We start from the raw sequence: 20,573 nt of genomic DNA, 5'->3' as shown, positions 1-20,573 counted from the left end.
ACAAACTTTCTTTTACAGAATCAATTTTTAAATAATTCCATTTACCATTTGTTGGAAAGGCAATAAATTATTTTTGTGCCTGCCAAGAAGCCTGACTTAGGGGGTGGTGGGAAACTGGGGACAATGGTGGAGGAAAGTCACACTGGTGGTATGATTAGTGCTGGAACATTGAATGTACTAAAACAACTGTATTATGAATAACTTTGTAAACTACAGTATTTAAATAAAGTTCAAAGAAAAAATTTCCCAGAATAAAATAAAATAAAATAAAAATAGGACACAGAGGTCATAGAAGACATAGAGGACATAGACTTAAAACTGAAGTCACACAGCAAAGAATAAACAGGGAGTTGGAACTCAAACTTTGGAATACTACCGTGCAGTCCACAGGTGTTACCACTTTGTTATTTTTAATTCTAATTTTTTTTTGGTTTGGGGTCCACACCCAAAATGGGTGATGCTCAGGGTTTACTCCAAGCTCTGCACTCAGGGGTAACTCTTGGAAGGACTTTGGGGATCATATGAGGTTCCAGGGATTAAATTCAGATTGGCTGTATCCAAGGCACTCTATTCTCTATTCTACCTACCTCCCTGACCCTAGGAGTTACCACTATATCTGCTTCCTCAGAAAACAAATATGTCAAGCTCTGTAATTTAAGTCTCTAATGAATGTAATGAAGATACCCCTTCTCCTTCCCTGTCCTTTATTCATCACCCAAACACTCAGTACTAGTCCCTGAGAATGTGGGGTTCTGTTCCTTTGTTTTGGGGGCCACACCTTGCAATTCTCAGGGCTTTCCTTTGGCTCTAGGCTTAAGTATTACTCCCGGTGATGCCTGGAGGACTATATGGGGTGATGCGGTGCCAGAGATTAGAATGGGTCTGCCGCATGCAAGACAAATGCCTTATCTGCTGTACTATCACCCCCTCTAACACTGAGAATTTCTTCATGATAGCTGATGCTAGTTCTGCTTCCTATGCTGTGCCTGGAAGAAGAATGGACAATGGGTAGAAGAGTATCATACTAACCGCACGATGAAGAGCTGCAAATATAAGACAGAATGGGGAGAAACAAATCAAACTTTGCCTGCCGACGAGAAGAAGAGATTTGCAGGACAAACCAGAGACTCTGACCTTTGATGGGGCACCACCCAGAGCTTGGACAGCAAATTCACAGATGGGAAAGTGCCACCTCTGGGACTAGGTGATGCCATGAAAGTCAGGGGTGTGTTCAGGGCACAGTGGTTACAGCTCAAGTTTGAAGTTGGGTAAAAAGAGGTCAGACAATGCTGCTGCTACTCTCCTGGCTCTGGTGGCAGAATCAGGATATTAGGACAGAATTCAAGAACAAAAACAAAAATCTGTGTGAGCAGAAACCACACATGAGGACAGTCTTGCCCAGAGATCAGTTTCCTGTAGGTGTCCTTCCTTGACTCCCCTAGTCACATACAGAGCCTGAAGGGGCAAGGTGGTTGTCGCCCCGCACCACTCCCTGTGCATCTGGCATCGTGTTCTGCATTCCCACTTGATGGTATTTAATCTCACATGGCTCTACAGATGAGAGGCCAGTATTTACTTCTATACTCTTACATGACTAACTGAAAACAAATCAACTCTTTTCTCCACAGAACAGGAAATGCAGAGTTGAGGGGTTTTGAAGCTTGTCCAAGACCCCACAGCTGATGTATCACCACACTACACTTGGAACGTAAGTTCACTCCCAAAATCACTTCTGCTGACCACAACACTCACAGCTTCCTGGGGACATGGTTTCTGGGTACATTAACAGATCCATTAACAGGTGAAAACAGAACCGTCCAAATCACTGTGATTTGCTGCCCAGTGCCACAATGTGAGACAAAGGGTCAGCTCCCTTCCTCACCCACGTGTTAATGATCTGCTGGGGGTTTGGGCATCTGCCTGGTTATTGTTCTCAGTTGGAATGTGACCTTGACATCCTTGGGCAGAAACTGTGTTTCCCTTGTGCCCCGAGCCAAAGCAATGTCAAGACAGCGTGGTCACCACCTCAATCCTTTAGACACTCCTCAAAGTCATAAGTGCTGTTCCAAAGCTGGGATGATTTCACAGATGACAGAACTCACCCCTGGTTGGTAATTGGGGGCGGACACACAACCTTCCCACTCCCCCACTGTCCCCATCCTTCTCTCTGCCTAGTCACCATAGCTGGGCTGTTGGTAAATGAGTTTCATCTCAGAGCAGTTTTGAACTTTCTGACTTTCCCAGTCAGTCTCAAACTTCCAAACGTCCCACAACCCTTTGGTGCTGACTGTGGATTTAGGACTCTTTCTGGCAGAGTGAGTCTCTGTGTTGGAGGTATTAGAACTATATCAGCAGCAATCTTTGTAAGATGGGAAGGTGTATGTTCCACATTGGCCTCTGCGGAAAGAGTTGCCTTCAATACTACAGATTGCTCCCCTCTGTTTCTCATTTGTGGGGGTTACGTTTCTTTAACTGAGTCATTAATTTGGGCTCTGGGGCCACAATGGCTGTATTCAGGATTTACTCCTGGTTCTTCACTTAGATGAAGAACCTGATGGCACAAAGGGGAACTACATATGGTACCAGAGATTGAGCCGGGGTCAGCTGCATGCAAGGAAAGCACCTTATCCCAAACACTATCTCTTAAGTCCCTGGAGGCTGTGGGTTTTATTTCTTTGTTTGGGCCACACCTGGCAGTATTCAGGGCTTACTCCTGGCTCTGTTCTCGGGGGTCACTCCTGGTAGAGCACAAGGCAGAATATGCAGTGTTGGGGATCGCACCTGGGTCAATCATGCGCAGGGCATGTACCCCACTGTACTATCTCTTTGGCCCTGGAAGTTACGTTTTTTATGAAGTATTAAAGGCTGAAAATTCTGGTTGGATGTCCATTTTCCTGGAACTGAATTTAGAATCTGTTTCCAGAATTCTACACAGTTTTTTGACTCTATGATGCTTTGATGAAACATTGACAAAAGCAACACATGTCAACCTTGTATTACAAACATAAAGTACTGAAATCATATCCTTTAAAAAATCCATTTAAAAAATGGATCACAACACATTCAAAATGATTCTTCTAACAATTCTTCTTTCACACATTCGCATTCTGAGAAGCTTTTCTGAGTGGAAGAGAAGGTTCTGTAGACTCACTGGAGCATGGAAGGACCATCCATCAAAGGTAACACTGTTTGGAAAAACAGTGCAGTGATGCACAAATCAAAGATACCCGGCTGCTCTGAAGATGCTGGAAAGCACATTTATTTCTAACCTGGAGACTTCACAACAGCAAAGTTGTAAACTGCAGCTTCAGATAAGACCTGTGACTTTGGCCAAAATTTTCTTTTATTTGGGTTTTAGGCCCAAACCATATGATTAAACAATCATCAAATTTCTAGTGAAACAAAAAGAAATGAGCATACACTTGGTACCTGTCTACTATGCACCCAAATCTCATTCAGGCACAGAAGAATCAGAAGAAGCCCTGCTCAAAGGAAGTTTCCTGTCAAATGGTGAGGCAAGACCATGCCTATGTAGCAAACAGAAAATGCTGATGTTCCGAGTCTCCTTCTTGATACCAACCGATTAGACATGGCTAACCAACCAAAGCATTCTTCCCTGCTGTGTTCAGACACAGAGCATTCGTCTCCAGGAAACCACCACCTATGAATTAAAACTTACGTGCAGGAAGAAAGCGATTTTCTACGTCTGTAGAACAAGAGGAAGAAGTAGAAAAGGTAGCTTGAAAGCACATGAAGTGTGTATTACCAAAGGCACATCATGGAGGAGATCAGAGCCAGCTTCCTAAAAAAGGCATGTTAGCCCATCAGTCAAGGAAATCTACTGATAAGAGAAGTAGAGGGATCTCCAGAGTCCTTGTGTGGGTACAGAGGGGGGCATGCCTGGGGCATGGTGACTCTGGTAAAGCACCTGGAGAGAATGGAAGGAGTGAGAGGGGAAAGGTGAGGTCCCACCAGAAAGGGCTTCAAAGTTCTAGGTTATGAGCAGTGGGGAGATTCTGAGTGAGCGGAAGCAGTACACCAGAAAAATCTTTCAGTAGATCCATCTGGCAGGTACATGCCAGAGTGACAGAGCTGCATGCAGGGGCAGTCCCCTGGGGGAGAAGAGATGAAGAACAAGGATCACTGGGTGGGAGGGAGAAACTCAAGATTACAATGAGAGGCCAGAGCGAGAGTACAGCAGGTAGGATGCTTGCCTTGCCCGTAGCCAACCTGGGTCCTACACCCGGTATCTGAGATTATCGCCTGAGCCTGCCAGGAGTGAGCCTTGAGCACCCCTCCATATGGCCCAAAAAGCAACAATAACAACAACAACAACAATAACAATAATAAAATTAACAATGAGAATGGTAGTGCAAGACTTCTCAGGGAAGATGGGAGAGCTGAGAGGTGGAGGATGGGTAGCAAAAAGAGCACTGATCTCCAAAATGAAGCAACTTTCTTCCTCTTTGCTCTCCTCTTTTGATAAAGCAGATGTGTGGGAACAGATCTTTTCTTCTGTAAGGCTTTCAAGCAGAAATAGATATTTCAGGGACACCCACCAATAGGCAGCCCGTAGCCTCCCCTGCCCTGCTGCCTCTGAGTGGACTCAACTGGCAAGCAGCATGTGGCATGCAGGGTGGAGGGCTTCCTTCTCAGATGGGCGCAGATCTCATCACTTCCCTTCTGTGTGTGTCACAGGGGTTTGCCTTCCAACAGTCTATCAAACGTCACAAAACAGGATCTGATCACAAAACATCAGTTGTAGCAGCCTGTTTTCTCCACATTGACCCTCATGCCAATTAGGTTTTCTCAGCTCATGGCAAAGTTTTTGCAAGGAGAACAACCGGACCTTCTGACCTGCAGGGGTGTTTGGCAAGTACAGATGGACAGCAGGTACAAGACACGTGCCAGGCACTGGGTCAGACAGGAAAATGAAAGGGTTTTCTAAAGTTGCCAAGAGAGCCTTGTACAAACAGAGGCCTTGACCTGCAATGTGGGCACTCTCTGACTTGCTTTTATTTCTATTAATGATTAGGGTCCGTAATACTAGCCAAAAACTACTGCTAGGAGGGTTTGGAAGGAGCAGATGGTAGGTTCAGGCTTGGTCACCCAGCAGCGTTTCATAAAGCAGATATTTACAAAGTGGAGGAAGGGCGGAAACCAACACAAAACAATAGAGAGTATCCTGGGGTAGGACTACCTGGAACAGAGGCTCTCCCTAGACTGGGCTTTCTGGGACCAATACCTGGTGGGTAAAATTAAAAAATAAAAAACGTATACAGTTCCTATGGGGGAGGGGGATACAGGTGAGGAGAAGAGAATGATTTGTAAAAGTGATTTTCGAACCACAAAGGGGTCAGGTTCTGGGCACTGCCTTACCTGGGATATTAATCTTCCCCAGTAACCGAGTAAAACCTCACAGTTCAGATAACATGTGGTTTCAGGAAGCACAGAGAGCTTAAGCCACTACCCTGCAGTCACACAGCTACTTAGAGTGCAGACTTACTGTCCGTCCCCTGCATTTACCGAGTCGTAAAATCAAATCATTTAAAATAATCACTTGAAGACAAATCTTGGAAGAGACACTAAGCCAGAGACACTCCCAGATACATTGTCTTAGGCTGAAAACTCTGGTGCACGTGGTCACATATGCGGCCTCATGACACCTCCAAATTCCACAGTCCTGACAGCCCAGAAGGAGCACAGCAAATTAGGTAGGAAAGTAACATAGAAACCCACTGAACTCAGGGCTGGAGTAATAGCACAGCGGGTAGGGGCACCTTGGATGCGGCCGACCCAGGTTCGATTCCCAGCATCCCATATGGTCCCCTGAGCACTACCAGAAGTAATTTCTGAGTGCAAAGCCAGGAATAACCCCTGTGCATTACCGGGCGTGACTCCCCCCCCCCAAAAAAAAAGAAAAAAGAAAGAAACCCACTGAACTCAATGAGCAAAAACAATACCGCAGAAGGTTGAATAGCATGAAACAGCTCAGTAAATCCTCGATGACTTCAATAACCCAGTGTAAGATATAACAATACTCACAGATTTTCTTTTACTGGACAACTTTTTGATAATCCTACTTACCCTTTTGTTGTAATAAGCAAAATAAAATTAATTACTTTGTACCCGCCAAGGGGGAAGGCTTGTGGGGTGGGTAGGAAACTGGGGACCATAGTGGAGGGAAGGTTCCACTGATGGTGGGATGGGTGTTAGAGCCCTGATTGCCCAAAACACCTGTATTGTGAACAACTTTATAAAACACATTGTTTAAAGTTAGAAAATAAATAAAATAACCGCTTTAATGACAACTTAATTGCTGGCAGTCGCCCTGCGTGTTCCCTAGAGGTCCCCACTATGACTCTCAAAGGAAGCAGCTGAGCAGTGTGGACATCACTGATGGGGTTTGGAGAGCTGAGAACACACCTGTGGCACTGCCCCCCCCAGCTCTGGGTCTCTGGGACCACCAGGCTCGCAGCCCACACCCTCCCAACCTCCCAGGGCTGCAGATTACAGCTGCTCCATCTAAAACAAAGAATTCCAGGAAGGACACGTGGTGGCAACCAGAGCTTAACCGGCAGTGGGGGTGGGGGTCTGCTCCTCCTGAGAACTCACAGACCTGCCACCTACGGCCCACCCTCGTGATTCACCTTTCCTGCCTCAAGACGAGACTGAAGGAGCTCTGGCACCTATGACCTTTGTGGCATCTGGCCCAGACGAAGCCACAATCTCCTTCTTCCAGGGGACCAAGGTCACCCCCCACCAGGAACCTTCCGACCAGAGATCCACTGGCCTCCCTCTCTTTTGAAAAATGCAACCTTCCCCATCGACCCGAGGCACATCATTTCAACAAGGCTTTTTAATAGCGACTAAAGTCCCCTCCCCTCTCCTCCCCCTTCCTGTTCTTTTGAGGTCAGGTGGTAAAAGATCCCTGCTGGTGCCCCTACACCACGCAGAAGTCAGCACACAGGCCCTACCCTGGGGTGTCTGCTCTGAAGGACAGAAGTGGACATAGTCACAGCCACCAGACTGCACTGGCTGGGTCTTGCCTGGTGACCCATTCCTCCCTCTGGCTCCTGAGAACTCCCTCCTAGGGTCAAGGAATGCGGGGTCCTGAGCCTACAGACCTTCAAGCCTGCCTCCATCCTTGTCCTGGGCCCAGCAGTGGGCAGAGACCTCTCCTTTAGCCCTCAAATCCAACTCTCCCTGACGAACCTTGCACCCCACCTCACGGAGGTCACCTCACTTACTCTTGCTCCTGCTCTGAAATGTTTAGCCATTCTCTTTCCCCTGGTGCCTTCCCATCAGCTTCCGCAGAGCCTCAGAAACAACCTGTCCCCTGCTCAGACACAGCCGTAACCTCTTCACAGCCTCGCCTGTGCCTGGTGCAGAATTCACGTTCTCATCTGCCACTCCACAACCCACTCCCTTAGGCCCGCCAGTGTCCAAGAATCTTTCTGGTCTTTAACAGTACTGATGACTTTCCTGGTCCCCTTTCCTGGGCCTTTTTTTTTTTGTCTTATTTTGTTTGGGTGCCACACCTAGCTGTGGTCAGGGCTGACTCTTGGAGGTGCCCAGGGGACCATACATGGTGCTGGGATTGAACCTAGGTCGGCTGCCTGCAAGGCAAGTGTCCTTCCTGCTGTGCTCTCTCCGGTCTCCAATTCCCTTCCTTAAAATAAATAAATAGATAAATAAATCTTTTGCTCTTACTATTTTTTTTTAAAGAACGCTAGAAGCCACTGCTTGTGGTTTCGTTAACTCTTGGTATCCATCAGGACTGAATCTAGGCTTTCTCCCGTGTGTGTGTGTGTGTGTGTGTGTGTGTGTGCGTGCGTGTATGTGTGTGTGTGTGTGTGTGTCTAAGTATGACATGCTCCACTCAACATCTCAATCACAATGAAATCAACACTTTCGTTCTTGGGGAGTCCTGTTTGGAAAATGTCCCCCTCCAACTGCCGATATAATGACTCGAGGTGGCGTGGCGTGACGGGGCATAGACTGTGAAACCCAGGAGTTGGAATTCATCAGTTGCTCCCAGCGTTCAAGGTCCCACTCACCCCAGCCGCCCCTTCCTCCCTTCCTCTCTGACACCCTCGCCTCTTTGCTTAAGCTGGGCATGGTGCATCTGGTGTCATGTCTCTGGGGTCCTCGCTCCTGGATTTGCAGCAGCAGGGTGAAGGGCCTCCCAGGTCAAGCACGGGATCAACAACTCCTAACGGGATGAGACACAGGGCAAGGGGGACTCCCGAGTGCAGCATACAACTCAGTCGCTGGATTTCCGGCTCCCTGCTCCTGGACAACAAAGAGAGGCACCCCTGGAATCCCTGTCCGCAGCCCTGACTCAGGAGCCATTCAGCGTTTCTCCTCCAGCTCCAGTTCGGTATAGAAGAGAGGCAAGTCTGGGGTTTACTGAGCAGGGAACTGGAAATTCACCAGCTCTGTCACCCCCGGGGCCCCTCCCCAGGACTCGGTGTTGCAGAATTCCCAGAAGCTTCCCACTCCCGTTTTTTCTTTTTCATCATCAGAGCTGCAGCCGCCCATTGGTTCTCAAGATGCTCCAATCTGTCTACAACGAGGCTGGCAAGTGGATGGTAGAGAGAAACCTCCACAGTCTCCCACTATTATTATTATTATTGTTGTTGTTGTTGTTGTTATTTTTTGGTATGGGGCCATCCTTGGTGGTGCTTAGGGCTTATTCCAGGCTCTGCATTCAGGGATCACTCCAGGTGGGGCTTGGGGGACCATCTAGGGTACTCAAACCCAGATCAGACACGAGTACCATCTGTACTATCGCTCCAGGCTCTAAGTGTGAGGATTCACACACACACACACACACACACACACACACACACACACACACGAGGAATCCTTCTGTTCTCAAAACATGGAGCTTTGCCCTGCCACACTAAGACCAGACTTTTCTGGGGGTACTGAGTCACTAGCTCCCAGAGTCATGAGTGCAGCAATCGGAACTTTAGGGAGTGGTGGGGGTTCCAGGGGTCCCAGGAGTGAGGGAGGTCAAAGGCCAGGCCAGGCCAGGCTCTCCCTGTGAAGGAATGCTGCCCTCTCCAGGGTCCAGGTTGCCCTTGTCTGCTGGCTCTGCTGAGGGGGTCTCTCCTCCCGCCTCCCCTCGATTCAAATTTCCCCTCGATTTGAATTTCTCCCCCAGGTGTCCTGGCCGTGGGTAGGCCTACTGTTCCTCTCCCTGTACCCCAGTGATGTGGTGACCAAAGCCTTGTAACTCTCTAAAAATAGGAACATGCCCCCGGCCACCAGGCTTCTCTGCTGTAGGTGCCAAAAGGTACCTGAGAACCATCCTTGGGTCCCGGAGGAGGAGGAGAGCCCCTCCCTAGAACACCCCCACCAGCGACAGGACACCCCCCTCCCCCCACTGAACCAGAGGACAAACTAGGAAGGCTGTGACAGGCTCCAGATGTGCAGTTGGAGAGACAGAGATCCAGGCGTAGGGAGCCACGTCACGAGCACTTTGGAAAGGCTCAGAACTGGCAGCGGGGGTGTGTGTGCACGTCTGCCTGGAATCATCTGCACTCACTTCCTGATGAAACATTCACACCGGCTCCCATGTTGCTAAGCAACCAGCCCAAACAAGCTTGCTGCATCCAATTTCTCTGCAGGGCCCAGGCGGCAGCCATAGCAGCCCCTTGCTGGGGGCAAGGATTCCAGACCTGACTGCAAAACCAGCTGTAAGACACACTCTTTTTTGGGGGGAGAGGGGGTCACACTCAGTAATGCTCAGGGGTTACTCCTGGCTCTGCTGTTAGGAATTACTCCTGGTGGTGCTCCGGGGACCATATGGGATTGCTGGGAATCGAACCCAGGTCGGCCGCGTACAAGGCAAACGCCCTATCGGCTGTGCTATCGCTCCAGCCCCTGCAAGAGACACTTTGTGCCACAACTAGGAAGACACGGTGGCTCACCGGAGTGCTGTCCAGTTTTCTCTAGCCAGGCTGAGCACAATTCCTGTGCGGCCACTGAGCTCTGTAATTCCTATGATTGGGCTTCCTGGTTCATGGCCTGGTCTGCATAGCGGAAACCCTCACTGAGCACATGTCACACGGTGTCATGTCCAGAGGCAGCTGCGACTGCAGTGGCTTGAGAGAATCTGATTGGCGCATCACTATTGATAGCGCTAAGGAAATGGGTCTTGTCAGGGTTTGCTTATATAAATAGGAGTTGTCATCAGCAATGAATTCTTCTTATTTGTGTGCATGTGTGTGGGGGGGGAGGGAGTTGGCCACATCTGACTCCTGGCTCTGCACTCAGGGATCACTCTGAGGGGCCTCAGGGGGCCTTTTTGGGAGCTAGGGATTGACTCTGGATCAGCTGTGTGCTAGGCAAGCACCTTCTCCGCTGTAATACGGCTCCAATCCAGCAATGGGTCCTTTTTAAAAGGGGCCCCTGACTCCATAGAGGGCAGCTTTCAAGTAGCCCTGAATCTAACAGTCCAGGTGTGGGAGGGGTTAGCAATTTGGGCAGGGAGGACTAGTATGATCATGAAGGTCCAGGGCAGATGTGGACAGGGCAGGCACCGGAAGGGGAGAAAGTTCTAGTTTGGGTTTCCCCTGCCCTCCTCTTCCACCCCCGACTCCCATTTCCCCAGTTCACCTGCTGGTCCCCTGGGTCTGCCGGTACCTGGTCTGGAGAGACTGTGTCTGCCCAGTCTTTGCTATTTGGTGCCAAAATCATGCCTAGTGGCCTTCAGCGAATGAGCTGACTAGCTCCAGAAAGGAAGGCTTCTGCTCCAAGGGTAAAGCCAGAGATGAGGTGGGGCCGAGGGTGACAAGTGTCCCCGATGGTCTCCAACTCCTATGAGGAGTCAGGCAAGGCAGGCAGAGGGCTGTGGCCTCTTATGCAGAGCCCATCTCTTGACTCTTATATAAAGATCTAGAGGACAGTCCCAAAGTCCTTTCAGTAATGAAAACGGTGACTTGAGTTGATCCCATTGATGTTCATATCCAACCTTCATAATGCTCTAAAACCTCTCCTGGGAGGCCTCCAAGGGCCGGAGCTTTGGATGCGGGAAGCAAAGCTGGCAGGAAGCTTCTGGAAGCGTGAGGGGGTAGGGAAGGGGGCATCTTGTGAAAGGACCCAAAAAGAGGTGCAAAGCCCTGGGTCATGCTCAGCTGCCCTGAGACCCCAGCCCCTTGTCAGATATCCCTGCAAGAACAGCAGTGGGAGATGGAGGGAGTCAGAAGCTCTGAGTTCCCCCACCCCAGGCTGTGTGTGGGGGGGGCGGGGAAGGGGAGGTACATGGTGAAGGGTGTATTTAGGCTAAGAAAGAAGAAAGTGAATGAGAGCTGGTGGGAGGGAGAATGGGAGCTGGTAGAAGGGAATGGGGTGATGGGGGAGGGAGGGTTCCTACCTCTTCCTGCCTCCCACTTGTCAAAATACTTGCCATTGTTGGTTCCATGTCACCCTGCCCCCTTAGGAGGCTTAAACATGTATACAACACACACACACACACACACACACACACACATATAAAGACATAGCGCTGGAAAGAAATCTCTAGTGGCAGTTGTCCTCTGTGGGCAGTGGCTCTGGGTGCCTCATGTTCATTCATTCATTCATTCATTCATTCACAGGCTGGAGAGTCAGTCTCGAAACTCAGCCTGGACCACAGCTGGGGAGGGGGGTGCCCAGAAGCCATCACGGACAGAGCTCCGTGGCTGTTATTTATCGCCCGGCTAATGACAGAGACTCGTGAGGAAGCATGCATGAGCAGTTTCTCGCTATGACCACAATCCCCTTCATTCCTGCCCACAGGGGAGCCGGGGACCACAGGCTAAGAAGCCCTGGAAAAACATGAGGGTTTCCCAAAGCATGCTGAGCTCCAACTCCGAGCAGCAGCAGAGAATGATCCCAGGAACATTCTCACCAGCCACTACCAGCACCTTAAAGGGACACGGGTAGCCCCTCTGCAGACACCCAGGGGTGACAAGAAGCCAGAACCCTGTCCCCCAACCCCCAGACCCCTTCTCCTTTCCAGCCCCTTGATAACACGCATCCTGACCACCCTTCCTTTGAAATGTCCTCTGTGGCTTGATTTACTTTATCTGGGTCATCACGCCCGCCAAGAGCCCTGTAAGTGCTCAGCATCACCGCAGAGGGCCGAGACGCGTGTGTCACCCAAGTGCAGACCACTGAGGGCACTCAGGGAGTGCCCGAGTCATCCCAAAACATTTTCTGTGCACCCCCTGCCAGTCCGGGTTGCAAGTGGAGGTGGCAGGCACCCATGTCTCTAGAATCTGCTCAGATTCTACAGGGCCAGAGAGATGGCACAGGGGTTAAGGCACTCTCCTTGTATAGCTCACCCTAATTTTATCCCTGGCACCAAATATGGTCCCCCAAGCTCCACGCAGAGTGATCCCTGAGTGCAGAGCCAGGTCCTGAAACAAACGACGACAACAACAAAAATCAGTTTAGACTTAAGCCCAGGCATCTGGACACTAGGGTCCCTTTGCTTGTCCCCAATTTTTTTAAAAGGACATTTATTTATTTATTTGTTTGGATCTGAGGGTCACCCAGCAATGCTCAGGGGTTACTCCTGGCTCTGTGTCCAGGAATTACTCCCAGTGGTGCTCAGGGGACCATATAGGCTGCTGGGGATCGAACCCAGGTTGGTCATGTGAAAGGCAAACGCCCCCTACCTCCACTACTGTCACTCTGGCCCCTTGCCTTCAATTTATTACCAGGCACCCAGCAGGTTGCCATCACCCCTAGGTGCTAGGGATAAATATTAGACAAGTAAGCAAGTACGGGAGATCCAGTTCAGTTGTAAGCAGGGCTAGCGGTGAAGGAATGTGGCAGCGGGCTGGAGGACGGTTCAGCAGGGGTTGGGGGGTGAGCACTTGCTTTAGAGGCCAGAGTCCTGGAATCCATCACCTACAAGGGGCAGAAGGGGCTGGTTCCCTGTGGCGGTTACAGATTCCTCTGCAAGAAGATGCCATTTCGAAGGAAGAAACCTCGGGGATGAGAAGGCCCCCTCTGTCCGGAGAAGCTGTTCTGGCCGCTAAGAAGCTCATCAAGGGGCCTGAGAGACAGCCCGAGGGCCAAGGCGTTTGCCTCACTGACCCTGGTTCAAGCCTCAGCACCAAGACTAGCCCCTGAGCACCTCTGGGTGTGGCGTCAACAGTCTCCCCTCTCCCCACCCCACTGAAAGCTCATTAGTTCCAGGAGGGCGAGGTTGCAGGGAAGAGGGGAGTTGCCATGGACAACTGAGAGGCAGATACCTGTCCATCCTACCCGGAGGGGGTGGACGGGTGAGGCTAATAGGGGCTCCAGCACCCACCATGGCTAGAATCTGGCTCTAGAAGGTCTTGCTGTGTGGCTTTGGGAAAGTCGCGCACCCTCTCTGAGTCTGCGTTTTCCCATCACCCAGTTGGGGTCGTCAAGCCCATCTTTCACCGAGTTGCCACACGAGATTCTGTGCAAAGCGCTTTGGAGCATAGCCTGGCACGCGTGTGTGGGCACCTCGCGAGGGGTTGCTATGATGGGTCCCCAGGTTTGCAAGAAGAAGTTGTGAAGGATTGGAAGTCCGGAGAGGCAAGAGCTGGTGTCTCTGAACAGAAGCTGGGCTGTGTGTGGGCCATAGGCTGTCGCTAAAACAGAGCTGGCCTGGGGGGCCCAGGTGTCATCTACACTGACGTCTCACCCCTCTGTCTGCAGGTGGGGACGGGATGGGAAGAGCCTCGGGAGCCAGCCTGGCAGGGCCTGAGCAGCTGTCCCTAGAGGGGGCCGGGACGGGGAGAGGAAGGGGAGGTGACAGCTGGTCCTTGCAGATGGGCTGATGGCCCTTGGGGCCAGCGGTGGGGAGCCCAGCGCTCCCCTTTCCAGATGGATCCAGTTGCCCGCCTCCCCACCCCCAGCCCTCCCGCTCCTCCTGCCAGCCTCACTGTCACTTGTTTGGATGGTCAAGGACAGCAGCCTCGTCCTTGGCACCCTCGATCCAGTGACGGCCACCAGCCACACACACTCTGAGGCTCAGAGCTGCTGAATAATTGATGGGGAAGGACAGGGGGAGCTGGGCTTGAGCGGACCTGAGCTCCAGCGGGGAGGCTCCCCTGCTCCTCTGGTGTGTAGGGGGGCATTTGGCACTCCCACTTGGAGAACACAGCTGGGGTTCACAGCTTGGGGGGTGCCGTCCTTCCAGCCCTCTTCCCAGACCCCTTCTGCGGAGCTCTGCAACGGGTGAAAATCACTCACTGTAGAGCACCACTACAAAAGGGTTCTGGGGACCCACAAGGGATAAACACTCTCTGTGGGGCTCATGATAGTACCATAGGGGAGGGTGTTTGCTTTGCACACGGCCCACCTGGGTTCGATCCCCGGCATCCCCTAGAGTCCCCCCACCCCAGCACCGCCAGGAGTAACCCCTGAACACTGCTGGGTGTGACCCGAAAAACAAACAATAAATAACAGCACCTCCATCTCCAGAGCTGGTGGGAGGGCACAAGCGTCCTTCATGCCCCCCACCCCAAGATAGCCTGCCCCTCCCCCAGCTGTCTATGGTCACCTCCAGAGCCATAGGGAGAGCAGCCACCTCCCCTCCCATTTTGGGGTGAACCTCTTGGTTCCCCACCAAAGCCCTTCCCACACCCCCCAGCCCACCTCCTCTTCCCTCCCCCTCCCCATTCCTCTTCCCGCAATTCTGCGGGCTTCTAAATCATCCCCGGCTCAAGATCCCCTCTGGGACACCCCCCTGGTCCCTGCAGCCCCCTTTCACATCCCCCTCCAAGTGCCTTATGCTCCTGGGGCTCACAGCCTCCCGCGCCCCCCCTCCCGCTCCCCATCCCACCCTCGACCCTCATTTCCACACCCCTCTTTGAGCTCGACCCTCATTTCCACACCCCTCTTTGAGCACTCCCATTCCTTCTTCAGGTGAGCCCCTCCCCCCCCAACCTACCCCCATCTCTGGTGGATGCGTCCTCACCCGCCCCCTCCTCCCTCCTCTCTGCCGTGCCCCCCACCCCACCGGGGCAAAGAACCGTGACGTCCCCGTCACCACCGCAGCTCGCCAGACGACCCCCTTCCCCACGTTAGTCACCCCGGGAAATCAAGGCAGTGCCCCCCCACCCCCCACCACCACCGCTGCTCACCTGTTGGGCCGGCCGGAGCACACCTGGTCTGGCCTTCTCGGGATCGGGCTCCCGGTCCCGCTGCAGCAGCCCCTTCTTGGGGTGCATGTGCCGACACAGGCAGGTGACCCCGCAGAGCGCGAGGATGCTGGTGGCCGTGCCCAGCGTGGCGCCCAGCGCGATCACGGGCACCGAGAGCACCATGGTGGCCGCCGCCCGTCGCCCCGCGGGCCGCGCGCGCCTGCAGCTGTCCCCGAGGGGCGCGGGGGAGCGAGGAGGGCGGCCCCGAGCGCGTCAGCCGCGCGCCCTGCACGCCCCGCGTCAGCGGCGCCCCCTCCCCGCCCACGTGACCGGGCCTCCGCCCCTTCGCCGGGCCCTGCAGGTCTGGGGCCCCGCCCGACCGCCCCCCAGCCCGGCTCCCTGCCCCCGGCCCCCGGGCTGCCAAGTGCGAACCTGGGACCACGCAGAGCTGGACCTCCCCCAGCTCCCAGCTTTGCCCGCCAGGTGTTGGTCCAGAAACGGGCAGGTGGGGCTGGGAGGGGTGAGAAGGGCGTCCTGGGAGGACAGCGACAGAATTCACCTTATCTGCTTATTTGTTTGGGGGAGGGGGGGAGCCGGGGAACCACACCCTGCGGTACTGAGGGCTTAGTCCTAAACCTACACTCAGGGATCACTCTGGACGGTACTCATATGGGACCCATATGGGATGTCCAGGACCGAACCGGCCTGGCCGCCTGCAATGCCAGCACCCTCCCTCCCGGCTCTGCTGTCACTCCAGCCTGCTAGTTCGCTGCGCAGAGATCCTCACCCCTGTTTACAGAGGAGAGGTGGTGCTGCCAGAAACACCCCGGTCCTCCTGAAGGCAAGCGGGGTGTGCGGAGCCCAAGCCCATCAGCTGCCTCCAGAAAAAAGGGCCCACCTGGGGCTGTGAGGCTGGTTAAAGCCGGCAGCCGGCAGTCAGGGCAGGCACACCCTATGGGGAAGTGGAGCACTAAGAGGAATATGCTGACATTGTCAGTGTGTGCACACACGTGTGTGTGTTTGTGAGTGTGTGCATGTGTATGCAGGTTATATGTGTGTGCACACGCTTTGTGTGTGCGGGGGGCGTGTGTGCATGTGTTGTGCACGTGTGTGCACGTGTGCATGTGTGCATGTGTGTGCATGCATGTGTGCACGTGTTGTGTGCGTGTGTGTGCACGTGTGTGCATGCATGTGTGTGCATGTTTGTGTGCGTGCGTGCGCATGCATGTGTGTCGGGGGATGGGCGGGGATGGACATGCAGGCAGGGGAAGGAGGGGCTGTCTCGGATCCTCAAACACTGAGTGTCTGTGCTTTGTTCTGTGCAGGGTTTTATTTAATCCCCGCAAGCATTCAGTACACACTGTGCACACGGATGAGCGTAGAGCAGCCATTTCCCAAAGGGCGATACTGGCCCCCAGTGGGGTGCTGGTGTGTTTCAGGAGGTGGGTAGTAGCACCCTGGGGTGCCATGCAGAGCACTTTGTTCTCTTAAGCTAGATTTTCAGGGAGGTGCTTTAGTGGCTTTTTTTCCCCAAATGACTGAAGGGGGCTGTGGGCCAGGCGAGTTTGGGAACCCCTGATAATGATTTCATCCCCGTGAGCTGCTGACCCCCAGTGTGAAATGACTCAAGCAAGCCCCTTTGTGCTGAGCTGCTCTGGACGTCTCCTCTGCAGGGCTCCCCAGTGATCACTGCCCAAGGCACAGGGACCCCCCCCTGGCTCGGTGGCTCAGAACAATTCTTTTGTCCTCATGCTTTTCGGAGCTGACTGGGCTCTGCCGGGTGGTTTTCAGCACCCCGTGCTCCAGGCCCACTGTCCAGCACTGGGTTAAAACTCCAGCTGGCTAGTTCCCTTCCCTGCGGCTGTGACTTCTTAGAGGGCTGACTGGCTTTCCTGAGGAAGGGAGCAGAGGCTGCTTTTAAGTCCTGGCTGCAGAATTTATAAAATGTTGATTCTTTGGTCAAAGTCATCCTCTCTCTCTTTCTTTCTTTCTTTCTTTCTTTCTTTCTTTCTTTCTTTCTTTCTTTCTTTCTTTCTTTCTCTCTCTCCTCCTCTTCCTCTCTTTCTTTCTCTCTCTTCCTCTCTCTTTCTCTCTCCTCTTTCTTTACTTCTCTCTCTCCACACCCCTCCATCTCTGCCCCCTCCCATCCCCCTCTGGGGCATCAAAAAAAAAAAAAGCTGTTTCTGCAATGCAATGCTGTTGCTACCTCTCCCTGACCTAAAAGCCTCCAATCAAACTTCTCTAGGGAGAAACCAAGAGCCTTTACTTAACCGGCAGCTCTTTGTAGTGTGACTCCGCCCTGCTCCTCAGAGCTCTCCCCTCCACACCAGCCCCCATTCCCTGGAGCACCCCAACACACAGGACTTGGGATCCATTCTGCAAAGGGAGCATCCTTAGAATTCCTTGTCCCCACTGTGAACCCAGGGTGCTTTGGGTGACCGTGGCCATGCAGGACTTACGCAGGGTTCATGCGGGATGGGTATGGAGTTCCATTTGAGCTGTGAGCACCATTGGACTAGGGTGACCCTTCCATGAGTCTTTATTTTGTACCTGCTGCATGCCGGACATGAATTTCTTGCCAACTGCCATGCCCAAGTGTGATGTCCCAAGGGTGACTTTATTATTCTCTCTCATTACTGTTTGCCAGGGAGACACGTTCTGTCCTCCTGGGTCTGGCGATGCAAACGTTCTGGGGAAAGAAAAGGTTTAATTAGGCTGTCTCTTGGCCCGGCGGCTCCCGGTGGGGACCCACAGTGCCCCTAGCAGGATCTGGGGTAGAGGGGTTCTCGTTGGTCTTCAGAAACTCCTCAGCCTCCCCATGGGAGTCTGGGAGCCCCAGATGAGCCCCGTTACTGGCAGATTTTTTATCTGGGGAAAAGGACTTGAAATGTGCCAGGTGGACACTCCTGCTTAGCAAGCATGACCCCTGCTTATGGCGTGAGGCAGCGGACAGGGAAAGAGACAAATGGGACATCTGAATGTGAAGACAGACGATTTCAGAGATAACCTGGCAGGATACTTTCATTTTGCCAGTAGGGAAACTGGGGCCCAGAGAGATTGGGGCTCATCCAAAGGTAGAAAGGCAGCTATTAAAGATAGAGCAAGCCTGAGGCTGGAGTGATAGCACAGCGGGTAGGGCGTTTGCCTTATATGTGGCTGACCCGGGTTCGATTTCCAGCATGCCATATGGTCCCCTGAGCACCACCAGGAGTAATTCCTGAGTGCAGAGCCAGGAGTTAACCCCTGTGCATCGCCGGATGTGACCCAAAAAGAAAAAGAAATCCTCTAAAAAAAAAAAGATAGAGCAAGCTCTCTTTTAACCTCTCCATGTGAAGGAGAGGTTCAAATGGGATGTTTGGCTTAATCTGAGACAACAAGAAGACTTCCTGGAGGAGGTGGTGATTGGACCGAGGTCTGGTGGAGAAAAAGTCAGCACAGAGAAGAAGGCAGAGAGTTCCAGGGAGAGGACGGCATTCAGGCTGAGCAGCTCTCCCGGGGGTGGGGGGAGGCGGGGAATTTTTAGCTTCTGTTGATTTCTCTGGTATTCATATTTGCAGCTTGCCCAATTTCCAGCTCCCCACCACCTTCTGAGTATTTGCTGACTGACTGTGGGCGCTGCTTGGAACTTAAGTAGGAGAAGCTGTGTGTGATCTGAGCCTACAGGGAGAGGCAGGTCCCACCACCAGGGTCTGTCACTCCCCAGAGGAAATCTGTCACTCCCCTGGGAGCTTTCTAGGCAGCAGAAGTGTGAAACCTTCAGGTTTGTGTGTTGAAAAGATCCCCGTGGCTGCAGCATGGAGAACAGGTGGGAGAGGAATTGAACAACGAAACAAGCCTTTCGCAGGGCTGGCTGGTTGGATGCATGGTTAATGGAAGAATGGTGGATGGATGGGTAGATGTGTGGGTGTGTGGGTGGGAGAATGGGTAGATGGGTGAATGGGTGGACATGTGGATGGGTGGGTGGGTGGATGGGTGGAAGTGTGGATGGGTGAGTAGATGGATGTGTGGATGGGTAGAAATGTGGATGGGTGAATAGATAGATTGATGGACTAGTGGATAGGGAATGGGTGAATGTGTGAAAGTGTGAATGGGTGAATGGAAGATGGGTAGATGGATACATATGTGGATGGGTGGATGGGTGGAGGGGTGGATGGGTGAACGTTTGAATGGGTGGATGTGTGTATGGGTGAATGTGTGGATGGATGGATGGGTGGATGGGTGAATATGTAGATGGGTGGATGGGTGGATGGGGGATGGGTGGATGACTGAATGGATAAAGAATGATGGCACGTCTACACAATGGAATGCTATGAAGTTGTTAGGAAAAATGAACTCATGAAATTTTCTTATGAATGGATGGATATGGAGAATATCATGCTGAATGAAATGAATCAGAATGAGAGGGGCAAATATAGAAGGACTTCATTCATTTGTGGTATACAAAAAATATACAGTAGAAGATTAATATCCAAGGCCACGGAAAACAAGGGCTAGGAGAACTGTCCAATGCAAAGGACAAGAGGGGGGTAGGGGCAGGTATGTGAGAACAGCCATCCTACCTACCTTCTGCCCCAAGTGTGTGTGGGGCGGAGGGTAGGTAAGATAGAGAAGGGAACAATATGACAGTAATAGTTGGAAATGTCCACGCTAGACAAGAATTGAGTGTTAAAAATAGGTAAAGGGATATACATGACAACCTTTCAGTATCTGTATTGCAAGTTACAGTGCCCAAAGAAGATAAGGGGGCGAGAAAGAGAGAGAGAGAGAGAGAGAGAGAGAGAGAGAGAGAAGGAAAGAGAGAGAAGTGGCTTAGAGGCAGGCAGGGGGTGGGGTGTGATGGGAGGTAACCTGGGGACCCTAGGCTGGGAGATGTACAGTATAGTAGTGGAGGGATGGGTGTTGGAACACTGTATGAATGAAATCTAATCATGAACAGCTTTGAAAGGGTTATATCACAGTGATTAAATAGAAATCAACCAATTAATTAATTTTTTAAAAAAATCAGCACAATGTTTACACTCTGGGGATTCTCTAGTGTTTATTTCTTTATTCTTTGGTCCACACCTGGCTGTGCGCTCAGGGGTCACTCCTGGCAGTGCTCAGGGTACCATGTATAGTACCAAGGATGGACCGCCATCAGATTCCTGCCTGGCAAGTGCCTTATGGGCTGTTCTGTCACTCTGGCGCCCACTCCAAGAATTCTTCATGCATTCTGGGTGCCCCGCCTCGAATATCACTTTTAGATGGGCTGGGTACCCCTGGTTTCCATGGCCTTAGACTTAAGCCAGAGTGGAAGGTGTTTCTCTTCTAGCTGGGACGACCACAACCCTCCACCCCAGCCACTGCCGGCCACCACCAGGTTCTTGCTGTGCCACAGATGGGATGCTGCTGCCACCTAGTGGAAAGATGGAACAATGGCACCTTCTTCTCTGCGGTACCTCTTGGCTAAGC

The 20,573-nt window shown here is 52.1% G+C and overlaps 1 protein-coding gene across 1 annotated transcript in view; it reads right to left on the bottom strand.

The window, feature by feature from the left end:
* The window catches only part of SYT13 (synaptotagmin 13), a 37,592-nt gene extending 22,165 nt beyond the window's left edge, over window positions 1–15,427 (bottom strand). The window contains exon 1 of the mRNA XM_056138344.1: window positions 15,123–15,427. Within this exon, the coding sequence (XP_055994319.1) occupies window positions 15,123–15,305 (183 nt within the window). The 5' untranslated portion in view covers window positions 15,306–15,427. The remainder of the gene's footprint in view (window positions 1–15,122) is intronic.
* Window positions 15,428–20,573: the final 5,146 nt, after the last annotated feature.

Source organism: Sorex fumeus, unplaced genomic scaffold (genome assembly GCF_029834395.1).
Source record: "Sorex fumeus unplaced genomic scaffold, SorFum_2.1 ptg000007l, whole genome shotgun sequence".
NCBI classification, from domain to species: Eukaryota; Metazoa; Chordata; class Mammalia; order Eulipotyphla; family Soricidae; genus Sorex; species Sorex fumeus.
This window is presented reverse-complemented; position numbering and strand designations above follow the sequence as displayed.